This window comes from Cricetulus griseus (assembly GCF_003668045.3).
Source record: "Cricetulus griseus strain 17A/GY chromosome 1 unlocalized genomic scaffold, alternate assembly CriGri-PICRH-1.0 chr1_0, whole genome shotgun sequence".
Taxonomy (NCBI): domain Eukaryota; kingdom Metazoa; phylum Chordata; class Mammalia; order Rodentia; family Cricetidae; genus Cricetulus; species Cricetulus griseus.
The window spans coordinates 227808496-227823345 of NW_023276806.1; the positions used below are offsets into that span (position 1 = coordinate 227808496).

At 41.3% G+C, this 14850-nt stretch overlaps 1 protein-coding gene across 1 annotated transcript in view; it reads right to left on the reverse strand.

Annotated features, from left to right (window-relative positions):
- Positions 1 to 14850, reverse strand: part of Mgam2 (maltase-glucoamylase 2 (putative)) — an 86232-nt gene that overhangs the window by 11208 nt on the left and 60174 nt on the right. The window contains exons 36-44 of the mRNA XM_035451409.1: positions 14578 to 14716; positions 7959 to 8092; positions 7661 to 7695; positions 7441 to 7557; positions 6710 to 6858; positions 6519 to 6603; positions 5861 to 5917; positions 5335 to 5459; positions 2188 to 2276 (exon numbers count right to left, since the gene is read on the reverse strand). Coding sequence (XP_035307300.1) covers positions 2188 to 2276; positions 5335 to 5459; positions 5861 to 5917; positions 6519 to 6603; positions 6710 to 6858; positions 7441 to 7557; positions 7661 to 7695; positions 7959 to 8092; positions 14578 to 14716 — 930 coding nt within the window. The remainder of the gene's footprint in view (positions 1 to 2187; positions 2277 to 5334; positions 5460 to 5860; positions 5918 to 6518; positions 6604 to 6709; positions 6859 to 7440; positions 7558 to 7660; positions 7696 to 7958; positions 8093 to 14577; positions 14717 to 14850) is intronic.

Here is a 14850-nt window from a genome sequence, read left to right on the forward strand (position 1 = left end):
GACTTAACGTTCACTCAATAGTCTGAGAATTATACCTGGTACTAGAAACTTGGACAGCTACCTAGGACTAATAAATTCATGGGTCTTAGAGGAAAATTTCCACTGCCATCACTTTACTAGACCAGTGTAATTCCTAATTGCATTATATCCTTACACCCACAGGTAAATGTAGCTCATAACCCTCATTGAAGAAGCTTCTTTTTACAGCAAACAGACACCATAACAAAAAGAAAAAGGAAAAAAAAAAACAAAAACAGCCATAATCAGAAACCAGTGGCTCATGGGCAGGCCAACCTCAACATACATCTTCAATACAACTTCTCAGGGGCCATCTGGAAGAGGGAACAGAGAGGTTGTGGGAGACGGAAGATCAAAAACTCTACTGTGAAGTTGTTTTCGTTTCTCCTAGAAACAAAAAGTAGCTACACCCAAGATACCTAAAAATATGGCTGTTTTAAAAGGACTTAAACAATAATAGCAACAATAGACCCACTGACACAGAAAGGGAAATATCCTGAGGTCCCACCACTAGACAAAGATGCAGAGGCTACTATTGCCTGCGGAGATAGGAAAAATTAGATTTTTATTAGGGGAGATATATATGATAACACAGAGTAGTCAGCCCTGAAATCATATACTCATAGGCCATGAGAAAGAGACTCGCTGGGTTCTGTTTATGTATTTACAAATTTGTGTGTGTGTGTGTGTGTGTGTGTGTGTGTAGCAATAATAATAAAGGAAAAGGAGGCCATTAATTTGAAAGAGAATAAAGGAGGGAATATTGGAGTGGTTAGAGAGAAGAAAGGAAAGGAGGACATGATGTAATTATATCTTTTTAAAAAAAGATTTATTTATTTATTATGTATACTGTGTTCTGTCTGCATGTATCCCTGCAGGCCAGAAGAGGGTATCAGATCTTATTACAGATGGTTGTGAGCCACCATGTGGTTGCTGGGGATTGAACTCAGGACCTCTGGAAGAGCAGTCAGTACTCTTAACCTCTGAGCCATCTCTCCAGCCCTGTAAATATATCTTAATTTAAAAATTTTAATAAAAAATTCAAAGAACTATATTCTTGAATGGTTATTTTTCATAAATTTCAGCTAAGGCCATGTACTCTGGAAAATAATCTAAATAAAGCTAATACTCAAAATATAATTTACAGCAATTAAAATTAACATCATATAGAGAGAACAATTATAGTTAGACAAACTTTAGTTTATCTTCTTTATGGGTTATGGTCATAGTAATGATGTTTACAAGGAGTATACCCTAATATCTAGCTGTGTGTCTGTTATTACATTCAGTAAAAAGAAACCAAGTTTATAAATAAAACTTGCCATGATTTCAGCTATATAGAAATTAGACATTTTACTAAATATATAACAACAGAAAAACAAAAGACAATGCAACAATATACCTAAATGTGGTTCTATTTTTCTAATTTTCTACCCTTAAAGCTTTTGTGAGTATTTCCTGCTTCGATGAGAGTGAAGAAGTCTAAGAGGAAGAAAATCTTAGATGTATTTAGTGAAGGAAAATAGGCTACAGTTTCAGAAAGTGTGGAATTTTGCAAAATCAATATGTTCTAGTCCAAGATAACAGTAATGAAAGTGAGAACAAGTAGTTGTGGTACGTTAGTATTCTTTAGAAATTTCTGGGCAAGAGGATGCTCTGATGATAACAATGGATGGCAGTTATTATCCAACAGAATGACAGCCCAGCTTGAAGATAGAAAGCATAACAAGTATTCAACATCCTGGCAATTCTTAATTCCCAATTTGTGTGTCATCAAGAGTCTCCTGCGTGTCCCTACTTAAGAGGATAAAGATGCCTGATGTTTCTGGCTGACCCGAGTAGAGCCATGGCCCTGCCCCATGAGGATGACTTCATGATCAGCATGATATCTGCATCCACACTGTTTTATCAGAGTGAAAAGTACTGTGAGGATAGATCTGTCCTGGCTGCATCCATCATGTCAAGCTCATGAATTTACAAGTCTGGAGAACCATCCCTTGTCTACAGTAACTTGCAGTAGAATATATCTGAAGTAGCCAAAGTCTCTCCAACACCTTTGCCGTATTGGCAGCAGCCAACACAGGTTTCTGGATCCCACCAGCATATGATAAGCTCTCATGACACAGTGCTCTGAACGATATACAGGCTCTCTGAGGGCTTCATACTTACCGATGCTTTGTCCATCATCCCAAAACAACTGTCCTTCTGCCTTCCCTTCATCATCCAAAGCTACAGTCAATCCCACAAAATTTTTTCGACTACAAAAAAGAAATCATTATTTTTGGTTGTAGGCTGTAAGAACATCTGCTGAAAACATTCTTTATTCAGAAATAAAATTCAAAACTCAAGGTATTAAATGTGTATGTCAATGACAAAAATAGTAAGATGATTTCATCTTATAAGATACAAGACAACAGAGCATCATTTAAAGTTTAATGAAACATTTGTCAGTTTCAACTTTCACAACTCAAATAGGCACACTTTCCAACATACCCACTGCAATAATACAGTAGTATGGTGTGATACCAATTACTTAGCAAGAAAATCCCAGAATACTAAAACTTCCACAGCTTCCAGGTGACAAAGAAGAAAATGCAATCTACTTATGGTGCCATTCACAGCCTTCCATGAGGTAACTCTGTTTCAATTTTATCCACCCAGCTCATTTTTCACCTTTATTTCTTTAATCTTTCCAGAATAGCTCTCCTTGCCTTCACACATGCAAATCCTATTTATTATTTCAAGAGCCATATCAAAGTCTGTTAAAATCAGGCTTTTCATCACAGGCTGAGAGTAGACTGCTTTTCTGTGTCATTTTTATATGTTTTTGACATGGTGTGTGTGTGTGTGTGTGTGTGTGTGTGTGTGTGTGTGTGTGTATGTGTGTGTGTGTGAAATCTCTCTTTGAGTTCACCAAAAGTAGACCTGGAAATGGATACTATATTCCAGTGCAAGCACAGCAAGTAAAGGTGCTCATTAATATCTACCCTTTTCAATAACATAGGAAGGAAAACAGGTTTCTATCCTAAAAATAGAAATTTTTTGCTCAAAACAACTGTGCTCTTCAAAACTTAAGTTCAAATGGATCAAAGACTGAACCTCTTAGAAGAGAAAGTAGGCAGTATCCTTGAACAAGGATTGGTACAGGAGACTGCTTCCTGAACATAACACTTGAAACTGAGAAGCTTCTGTAAGGCACACAGTCAACAAGACAAAATGGAAGCCCATGGAATGGGAAAAGATATTTACCAATCCCATATCCAACAGAGGGCTGATCTCCAAAATATACAAAGAACTCAAGAAGCTAGTCACCAAAACACCAAATAATCCAATTAAAAATGGGGTACAGAACTAAATAGACAGTTCTCAATAGAGAAATCTAAAATGGCTGAAAGGCACTTAAGAAAGTGTTCAACATCCTTAGCCATCAGAGAAATGCAAATCAAAACAACTCTGAGATACTATCTTGCTCCTGTCAGAATGGCTAAAATCAAAAACACCAATGATAGTTTATTCTGTAGAGGATGTGGAGAAAGAGGAACACTCCTCCAGTGCTGGTGGGAGTGCAAACTAGTACAGCCACTTTGGAAATCAGTATGGTGACTTCTCAGGAAAATGGGAATCAGTCTACCACAAGATCCAGCAATTCCACTCTTGGGCATATACCCAAAAGAAGCACATTCATACAACAAAGACATCTGTTCAACTATGTTCATAGAAGCATTGTTTGTAATAGCCAGAACCTGGAAGCAACCTAGATGTCCCTCAACCAAAGAATGGATGGAGAAAATGTGGTACATTTACACAATGGATTATCACTCAGCAGAAAAAAACAATGGAATCTTGAAATTCACAGGCAAATGGATGGAACTGGAAGAAACCATCCTGAGTGAGGTAACCCAGTCACAGAAAGACAAACATGGTTTGTAGTCACTCATATATGGATATTATAGAGCAAAGGATTATCAGCCTACAATCCACACCTCCAAAGAAGTTAGGAAACAAGGAGGATCCTAAGAGAGAAATACATGGTCCCCCAGAGAAGGGGAAAGGGACAAGATCTCCTGAGCAAATTGGGAGCACGTGGGAGAGGGGAGGGAGGTAGGAAAAAGAAAAGGGGAGAAGAGAAGGGGAGAACAAGAGAAATCAGTAAGACTGAATCAGGGGAGGAATAGAGGAGAGTAAGAAAAGAGACACCTTAATGGGGGGAGCCAGTATAGGTTTAAAGAGAAATCTGACACTAGGGAAATGTCCAGAGATCCACAAAGATGACCCCAACTAAGAATCTAGGCAGTAGTGGAGAGGTTGCCTTTGATATCCTTCCCCTATAATGAGACTGATGACTACCTTAAATACCACCCTAGAGCCTTCATTCAATAGCTGATGGAAGCAGAAGCAGACACCCACAGCTAAGCTCTAAGCCAAACTCCTGGAATTCAGTTGTTGAGAGGAGGGGAGATGAGCAAAGCAGTCAAGACCATGCTGGAGAAACCCACAGAACCAGCTTTTCTCATCCTGCAGAGTCTTTCTCCTTTCATTCAGTATTCATGGCAAGAATAATACTGTCAACAAATATCACACTTCTACTTGGCATCATTCACCATGCTGATAATGAGAAGCATGCTAGCACAAACAGACTAGTCTTGTGAAGTAGAATACATGACTCAGAAATGAAGCCTGACCTAGTGAGAACACATGAACCCCAGGCATAAAGCAGGGAACCAGCATTGGACTGAACCAGGCCCTCTGAATGTGGGTGCCAGTTAAGAAGCCTAGGCAGGCTATGGGACCTCTAACAATGGAACCAGTATTTATCCCTAGAGTACCAATGGACTTTGGGAGCCCATTCCCTATGGAGGGATACCATTGCAGCCCAGATACATAGAGGAGGACCTAGGCCCTCCCCCAAAATATGTGTCAGACTTTGATCTCCCCCCCCCCCGTGGAGGGCCTCACTATCCTTGAGGTGTGGGTGGGAGTGTTTTGGGGAGGTCAGTGGGGGCATAGGAGGATGGGAGGGAGAGGGAACGGGGAGTTGATATGTAAAATAAGATTGTTTCTAAATTAAAAATTATAAAAATAAAAAGAATTGAATAAGTAAAAAAGAAAAAGAAAAAAAAAAGAATTGTGCTCTTGACAGAAAACCACAGGTGAAAGACCTAGAGATTGGCTTCATCCACCTGACTTCCTTTAGCTTGCATCAGAGGCACCCACACAATCCAACCAATGAAACTGCACTTTGGTTTCCATGCAATCTGTTTATCTATCCGAATGTCCCAGTAAAGGGCCAGGCCATCAAACCCTGCTCCATCATACCTGTAGTAGGTGTTTATTGCAGGCTCCTGCCAAGGCAGAATGTAGCCTCCTCTGACATGAAGGTTGATGTGGTCCAGAGGGGCTGCCAGTAACCTCCACTCACCCATTGATTCCTGCCCAGATCCCTACAAGGAAGCATATCGATGAGAAACGCTGACAGGAAAATCAATTCAATGAGTTAGGTATTTTACTAAAAATGCTTCCTTACTAAGGAAAGGTGATGGAAGATCAGCAAAGCACCGCAAAATTGTGAGGAAAAAATGTCTATTTTCATTTTTGCTACAACTTTTGAAAACCTAGTATTTTCTGTATAAGTCTAGAGAAGATACAGGGTGGACAGGCAATGGGAGAAATAGGTGCTTGGGTGTTTTCCTATTCCTTTGGGCAGATCCCCACTCACACAGATCTGGCTAGGGGTTTCTTTCTGGTCTGGGAAATTGGGAGAAAGTTTTAGCCCCCTCTCTATCCTGATTGCTTCTGAAAAAAAACAAAAACAAAACAAAACAAAAAAACCATTCTAACTCACCGTGCTATGATCATACCACCGGGCTCTGGGGAAATAAGCATGGATCTTAAATGTATTCTGAAACATAAAATCACCATGTTACTATGAATATCCCAACTGGGAAGCAATATTATCCTTAAAACACTTTCTATAGAATTAACATTAAGATGGAATTTTGTTAGTGATGTCAAGAACTTGAGAAATCATAATGAATACACTTAGAAAACTCCTCTTCAAATATACAAAAAATGCTTTAATTAATGAAATTATATAAGTTCCTAACCACAGAATCCCTAAATAAGAAATCAGTGTTGAAAAGCTTTCCTTGATATCTTGGGGGATAATGATCTCCTTTTGATGTTCTAGGAATATCTGTTTGAAAATAATGAAGTAACAAGACAGAGAAATGTTTAAAATGTTGTCCCTGGAGCTAATGAGGTGTCTCAGCAGGTAGAAGCATCCTCCACCAACTCCCAAAACTTGAGCTTGATCCCTTGAGGCCAAGTGGTAGAAGGAAAGAACCCAGTCCTAAAGGCTGTCTTCTAGTATCTGTACATGTGCAGACACAAATAAGAATAAGCTCAATATTTTCTTTGAATTTTAGATAAAAAATAATTTGCTTCACTGTGACTTTGTATCATGTGATTGGACAGTGTCTGGTCTATGATGAGAAACTCACACTCTGCAGAACGGGGCTGATCAGGATAGCCGGGCCCAACATGAACTGTTGGTCTATGTCCCATGTTATATTGTCGTCTGTGAACCTGAAAAGTCCAATATGAAAAATTCATCCATATGCTTGTAGCCATGGCAAAGTGTTATGTACCAACGTGCCCAGACTCACTGTTTGGGGAAAGAGGCAACACTCACTCATGGAGAAGCGATCTGATGACGGTGCTGCCCTCAGTGTGAGCTTTATGCATCAGGGTATATAAATAGGGCAGCAGGGAGTATCTGATCCGCAACACTTTCCTTGAGTACTCCTCAAAAGTCGAATTCCAGGCCACGGGATCTTGTCTCTAAAGGGGTGAGTGAGCACATGGTAAAACTCTTCTTCCCTGAACCCCAGGGATCTCAGAGGGAGGAAGGCTGGACTCATGTGTCTCTTCTCTCACCGTTTCTAGCCTACCCCTTCTTCTCCCTCTGCCACCTATAAATCAAGGGTAGACGCTGTTCCTCTTTATCACCTATTCTTAAGTCCCTTGCACAGTCTTGCTTTGGGCTTTGTGGATATGTAAAGCCTTATCAATAGGCCCCTATGTAGCCCCAATTTATCAAAGATGGCTTGCGTATAATACCAACTCAATATTCTGTCAAGCAAGGGAATGTGTTATATTGTAGTTCAATGCAGGAGCCAGAAAATCTCTTTTCTTGGCAAAAAAAAATTCCTCTACGAGGTGAGGAAAACTGTACTACTAAGGTACTATTAAGGGTTATTGAAATCCCTGGAATTCTGAACTTTGTGGACATTCTGAAACACGGATGTCCCCGTGGTCTTCATGATTTGCCAGGAAATAAGAATGACACTTATGTAATTTTGAAGTAAGCTGTGATTTGGTGTTTGTATAACACATCTGCAGCATAAAACAGTGGCTCCTCACCCTAGTCCCGGCATTGTTGTGGTTCCTGGAAAATGGATAAAATGCTCCCAGTTGCATCCAGCGGATACACATCTCATACTCAGCATCTCCAAAGAACCCACAGATGTCAGCTCCTGTCTGAGAAGAAGCAAATGCAGAGTATCAACAGGCTATTTTTTCAAGACAGACACACACAGACACTGAAACCTAGGCAAGGTGCAAGGGTCCCAACGTGACTTACATAAGGTATTCCAAAGAGACTGAACTCCATCATGCCTGCAGTGAGACAAAATCGCTGTGTTAAATGAAGACAACCCTTGGGCAGGAGAGAGAAAGCTCATTGTGCCTCTTCCTCTGCTTCATTAACAGCCCTTGGTAATTCCCAGTGAACATATTGAGAGATGGGTATAAACTAAAACTCACACTATTGACTTTACTGCCACCCAGATGCCAGGCTAAACATACATAGTGTAGCCAAACTATACCGACTATAGTTCCACATCGACCACCAGCAAAGGCCCCTCAGAACAACTACACACCAATGATGGATTTCCCCAGCTGGTCCCAGGCAGCTGTGTTGTCTCCCAGCCAGTGTCCTGCCCAGTGTCCAGAAGAGGGGAATGTGGAGCGTGTGATGACAATCCCTCTCTCTCCTGTCACCTCCTGAACAGCTCTGGTTGGGGAGACAAGGAGGTGGATTTGAGATGACAGCCATGACATTTCACTACAGAGAGTAGCTGAGGCTCTGTGCATGAGGCTGCAGGGTGACTGCTCTAAGAGTTAGTGAACATGTTCCAGGAAAGAAGCTGGAATCCCAATGATGCTAAAAATCCCAATCAACCTCACAGCAGGGTACCAGAGACATACCTGCACCTACATCGAGGATCTAATTCTCTATTGTTTTTAATTTTTTATTTATTCCTCTCTCATATATTACATCCCAACTGCAGTTCCCCCTCCCTCCTCTCCTCCCAGTCCCCACCCCCACCCCCATCCACTCTCGCTCAGTTTCCCTTTATAAAACGTCAGGCCTCCCAGGGAGGTCACCAAACATGGCATATCAAGTTTCAGTAAATCTAGGCACTTCCCCTTGTATTAAGGCTGGACAAGGCAACCCAGTAGGAGGAATAAGGTCCCCAAAGCAGGCAAAACAGTCAGATACAGCCCCTGCTCCCACTGTTAGGAGTCTCACAAGATCAAGCTACACAACCATAACATATGCACAGAGAGCCTAGGTTAGACCCATGCAGGCTCCCTGATGGTCGGTTCAGTCCCTGTGGGCCCCTATGAACCCAAGTTAATTGATTCTGTGGGTTTTCTTGTAAGGGATCTTAATAGGCCCAATTAGCAGTTTATATGTGGAGGTCAGAGGAGGGGGTGGAGAGATTGGTAAAACAATCATTTAGGAAACAGGAACACATCAATCAATTCCATGTGCATCATTGCACAATTCCCACAATGGGTTTTTTTTCTTGAGTTCCTTTATTGGTAGGAAACCCAGAACAGTTACCAAGGATCATTTAAGAAATACATAGATAAACATTGGATCTGAATAATGGGATATACGCTTTAGGGTATCATTAGCATATTCCACTATACTTTAGAATGCAGAGTATGTTTTCCGCACGCAGGAAAACACATGGTTTTTATCTATGTACCCATAGTCAGAAAAAATAAACTATGTGACAGAAAAAGAAGGGCCAGTGGAGCGAAAGAATGACTCTAGTGTGTTTTCAATACAAATGTTTGATAAATAAAGCATCACAGACCAGTGGGCACCAGTGAACAGTCACTCACTGAAAGATCTCTGGCCCACAAATGCACTGAGAGCCTGAAAAAGGGAAGGAATCTCACAAAAAAAGGAATAAAAGTTCACAGGCACACCATGGCACATTCTCTCTCTCTCTCTCTCTCTCTCTCTCTCTCTCTCTCTCTCTCTCTCTCTCTCTCTCTCCACACATAAAAATAAATTAATTTAATTTTTAAAATAGGCAAAACATTCTTGCCTTTAGAAGTACAGAACCTCCAAACTCTGGGTCCTTCCATAAGGTCATCAGGTAAGTGAACAGAGTCTAAAAATATTTTATAGAGGAAGCAGGGTTAAGCTGGGCTTCACTGTGTATGTTGAAAGGTCAGTCCAGACAGAGTCTGTATGGTCAGCATGGGTGACTGATAAAGCAGAAAACATTAAGGTGTATAAGAAGCATGGAGGTTTAAGAGTATAGTCTTATAAGCTATTAAAGGCACACACACACACACACACACACACACACACACACACACACACACACACACACACGAGTTTTATATAGATAACTCATAAACACTCTTCTAAGAACCATTCAGCTGTCACTTCTTCCATGAAGTCTTCCTGGATTGTTTGTTTCTCACTTTTCCTTCTGGTTGTTTAGCGCTTCCAAACAGAAGAGAGGCTCATTGACAGTAAAGGATTACCTCTCATTTATCCTTCTGTAGGTCTGAGGTAAGGTTATACTTGAGAGCGTGTGTGTGTGTGTGTGTGTGTGTGTGTGTGTGTGTGTGTGTGTGTGTGTAAATATATATAATGTTACACATAATATAATGGATATATATTTATATGTGTATGAATATTAATGTTTGAGGGGGATGTGGGTCAAGAGCAGCTCAAGTTCCAGTTCTCATGAAACGGGAAAAATAAAAGAAACACTGCTAAGTGCTCACAGAACTCCAAGCATTTATGGATTCATTTTGTCATTTAATGGCAATTATAACCCAGGAGGTGCTGGGTTGGTGGCTAACTAGGAAGTTGCTAACTAGGCAATACGACTGTGAACCACTGCAAAACCAAGACCCAAATTTAACCAATACAGCAAACGGAAAGGAAGGAAACAAACGTAATTAATCCATAGAGGAACAAGCTTCCCTGTGCTGTGGAATAGAATATTTGTTTAACTATATAAAGATGCTCTGCATTTGCTTATGCTGCAGTTGTTTAACTATGGAAAAAGGTGTTGTTGTTTCACCTTGCCTGGCTAAGGCAACTGATTGGTCTAATAAAAAGCTGAATAGCCAATCGCCAGGCAGAAGAGGGATAGGCAGGCCTGGCAGGCAGAGAGAAAAGAAGAGCCTACCAGCTGGGGGCTAGCTATTGATGCCTAGGAAGCAAGAGAACAGGATGGACAGTACAAAGATGAGGTAAACGGGCCTCCGAGCAGCACATGGATTACTAGAAATGGGTTAATTTAAGCTAAAAAAAAAAAAAAACCTAGGACAAGTAATGTGGGAATTACCAATATGGAATCAGGTAAAAATATAAGGATATTTATTAGGGAGATGCCTTACTTACAGAGCAACCTAGCCTGCCGGCAGGGCACAAAGTAAATAAAACAAGCTGATGACAGAAAGGAAGAAAGGGCCTTCACTTGTATGCCCCTCATTCTTAAACCTCCCCCACGTCACCCTGACCACGCCCTCGCAGGCGTGGTCAGGCACACCTGTGGCCAGTCCTTAGGTGGCTTGGTTACGGTGTCCCTTACAGACAAGCCTAATCTAAGGCAGAGCATTCATAATTACTAACAGTGCGTCTTCACGTCATATTTGGGGGCTGGTGGTCCAAGAAAGCCTGCTACACCCACTAAAGATGATTTGTAGATTGAGCTTCTCTGAGGGAGGAGATGGAGATGGGACCTGTGACAGATAAGGGTTCCCTGTGGGGAAAGGGAAAGTTGACAAGGAGAAGGTTCTGCCGGGAAAATAAAGCAATGGCTCCTGTCTTCTCCATGCTGCAGGCTGAGCTCTGCAAGCCCTGTCTCTTGACAAGAGAAAATCCTGCTCTTCTGGGAACCGCTCAACTGTCACTTCTTCCAGGAAATGTTCCTGGATTGTCTGTTTTCCTTCCAGTTGTTTAGCTCTTCCAAACAGAGGAGAGGTTCCTTGACAGTAAAGGATTCCCTCTCATCTATCCTCCTGGAGGTCTGAGGTTTAAGGTTACACTTGAGGATATAAAATGCCTATTTTCCTATTTCATAGGAAGAGATAAGTGCTTGTTTTCTGGAACAATCAGTTTCTGCTTGGTGGTCAGAGTGCAAGAAACATTAAATATTAATCTTTTCTATAGAACACAGTAAAGCTGGTGTTTATGACAAAGAATTCAAATCCCCCTCCTTGTAAGACTTTAATGCAAGTGTTTTAATCCCCTCCCAGCCACCATCCAGTAAACCCTTGGTTTACACAAAGGTCCCTGTGTATTCTTGGTGCTTAGGGTAAACCACCTCCTCCCCTTTTCTTCATTTCCTTTAGGGCTATTTTTTTTTTTTTTAATTATCCAGTCAAGAATGACTGTGAGCCTGGACCACAGCCACCGAGAAAAGACACAATACACCTGAATTAGAATAAAAGCCAAGTGTGCTTCCTGCTTGTCAGTCCCAAAGGAAACTCCAATTCCCCAAGCTCTAAAAGGCAGTCCAAATATCCAGAAATGAGCTCAACCTGGACCACCAGAGGATTGCTAGCAGGTGGATAAAAGCCAGAATTGCTCAGGACCTTGTGAAACTGGTTCCCTTCTACTAAAAGGAGCCATTTCCGTGCCTCTGACAAAGGGACATGTGGCTGTGGCATTAGCAAATACCTGCGGCACCTGTCAGCATATCAAGGTCCATGCTGGCCTCCAGGCCCCCTCAGTCCCCACTCACAAGTATTTGTCATACATTTCACCTCTCCACACCAGCCTCTGGTCCTTCCCTCCCCCCAGCTACTCATCCTTCTTAGAGCCCCGCTATTCTCTCTGCTCTCTCACGTTCTCACCTCTCATGTTACTTTCTGTCTAGCTATTTCCACTATTCTCTTCTACCTCTCTAGCCCTGGCTATGTCCTGTCTGATTTTCTCTTTGTTTTGAACTCTTCCAGATGCCTCTGGCTGTTCTTTCTTATATCTACAAAAAAAAAAATCATCCCCTTAACCACCATTGATCAGTTGTGAGTCAGTTTATACAGCACCCAGTGTGCTCAGGAGTGAGCACACCCTCTAGATCAAGAGTGAAGGTGTGCCTCGCCCAAACACTTCAGATGGAGTTGTAGTCTCTTTCTTCGTCATCCCAAGCTTTTATATCTAACGAGAGGAACCCAGAGCTGGGTCAATGAAGTGATATTACGAAAGAGCAACTGAAAAACGAAGACAAAAGGAGAAAAGGTAACAAGAATTTTGCTGGGAAGACCATGATATCGGTGATATCCTCACCTGGAATGGCTCATGGCAAAATACCCTAGGTTCCTCTAAGCCCTGAGAAGAGGAACAGAGGGCAGAGGATTCAGAGACCTTGAATGGAAATGAGTGTAAGAGTAGAAAATACCATTTTGTCCTGTAAAAAAACCCTAAACAACCTGGAGATTTTCATGACTCTGGGAAGTGGGGGTTTTGCCATCACTGCTGTACTTAGATTGCACGGAACTTACTGCATGAAAGGGGTTCTTAGTGAATATATATATATGAGATATATTCATATATCTTCAAATAAAACAATAAACTATACAGGCAGAACCACTGAAAGCAACCATTTCAGAACTCAGAAGTCACTGGTCAATAAAGGAATTAAAAATCATCTTCCCAAAAGAAAGTGTTAAATCTTGTTAAGACAGTGAAGTCTGTAACACTCTCCCTTAAGGCTCCTTGCATCTCAGCCCATTCCCCGGTAACCCTACAGTCACCAAGAGCCAGCAGGGTGAACTCACTTCCAGCTCTTTTAAAAGCAGTCTCCCCTAAACATATCAATAGTCCATTCTAACTTCAGTCCTGTAGATAATGTCTATTCCGAGGGGACCGTCACTACGGGTTTTGACTCAGAACTCAGATCAGAATTCAGAAAAAAAAAAATCCCATGTCTAAAGAATTAGTTGTCAAAACTTCAGCACTGTGCTGGCACCCTCATGGGTGCTAAGACCGTGATTTCAGCTGAGCTAAAACATTTGGCTCAGATTTTCAAAGCAATTCCTGGAGGATTAGAAGCGTAGAGAACTTTATAAAAGGAATGCATATTACTGAGCATTAAACCTTACTCATGCCCAGGCTCCTGTTCAGTCCCAGAGAAGAGCCATGAAAGAAGGTGGCAGCAGCTGAGCTGGAGGGCAGCCAGAAGCTGTGATTTCTTCTCTTAAATTTGCAAGCACTTTATCACCTTGCCAAGTAGTAAAGGACTTAGAGGCCAGGCATTCATCGTGACTGGAGTGGGCTTCATTAAGACACTCACCTTCCAGATTCTAAGCCTTTGAACTGACTTTCTTGGAGTTTGCTTTCTTTCTTTATTTCTTTTAAGCCTACACTAGAAATTTTTTTCTCTCTGCCCCTTTAAGATGTAAATCTTTTTTAAAAAGCTGATTTGTGGGATTGTGAATCAGGAATGTCTTCCACAAGGCCAAGAGTATGAATTTGGAATGCAATCAATAGGGAGGGAAGGGAACAGGCTCTGAAGGAGAGTGGGACCAGTTTTCAACAAGGCTCCCTGGGTTCAAGTAAGGAGAACCACCTCCTCTCTCAAAGAGCAGAGAAAACACTTTTCCTTTGAGAGGGAGCAGGGAAGAGACAATCAATGGTTGCAGAATCCAGTCAGCCCCATGGGCAGAGTGAGAGCTTTAATCTAGTATTAGAAATGTCCAATATTCAATAATAACAACAAACAAATCACTCAAAAATTAAAACAGAAAGTGTAAGGAAAGAAACTGGCCAATAAAAAATATTGTTGAAGAGACTTGGTAGAGAATGGGTTTACATAAGATACTATAAATATAGTCAAAGAACTAAAGAAAGCATTCTAACTAAAGAAAAATATGATCTGTCATATTGCTGAATGGATGGTGGTATAGAAAGATAGAGAAATTATAGGGACATTGGGAGGGTAAAGGTGCTTAACTTGGATGAGAGTCAAGACTTCCAGTCCAATTAACAAAATTTACTTAGAGACAATACTCCTTCTATAGAGAAGTATTTTGAACAAGACGATGAGATAGCAATGGGCCAAGCTTAAGGCCTAAAAAATATGACCCCTGAATTGAAAGAACCTCATTGCTTTCTCATACGTGAACCTGAAATATCTAGGATTCTCACAAACAAAATTATAAATTATGCCTGTAGTGGAAATATAGCTTAATTCCCGATGTCTTTCTCTTTGCTAACAAAAGCATACTCACTCATAGGTGGGTCTGGTCTGGGACCACCCATACAGGCTGTGCACATCATAGTGCTGCACCCGGGAGTCATCTGGAAGGATCTGCTCACTCTCCATGCACAGAGTCTTGCTGCTCAGGCCCCTGTCCCTGGCTTCCAAATCTGAGGGAGAAATACTGAGTTATTTTCCAGACATTGATTTATATGCTGACATGTCTATCATAAAAGGTCTCTTTGCTTGAGATTTTTAAGGTAAAAAGACAATGTCCTGTGATTTTGTAATTAGTTAAAGCTAA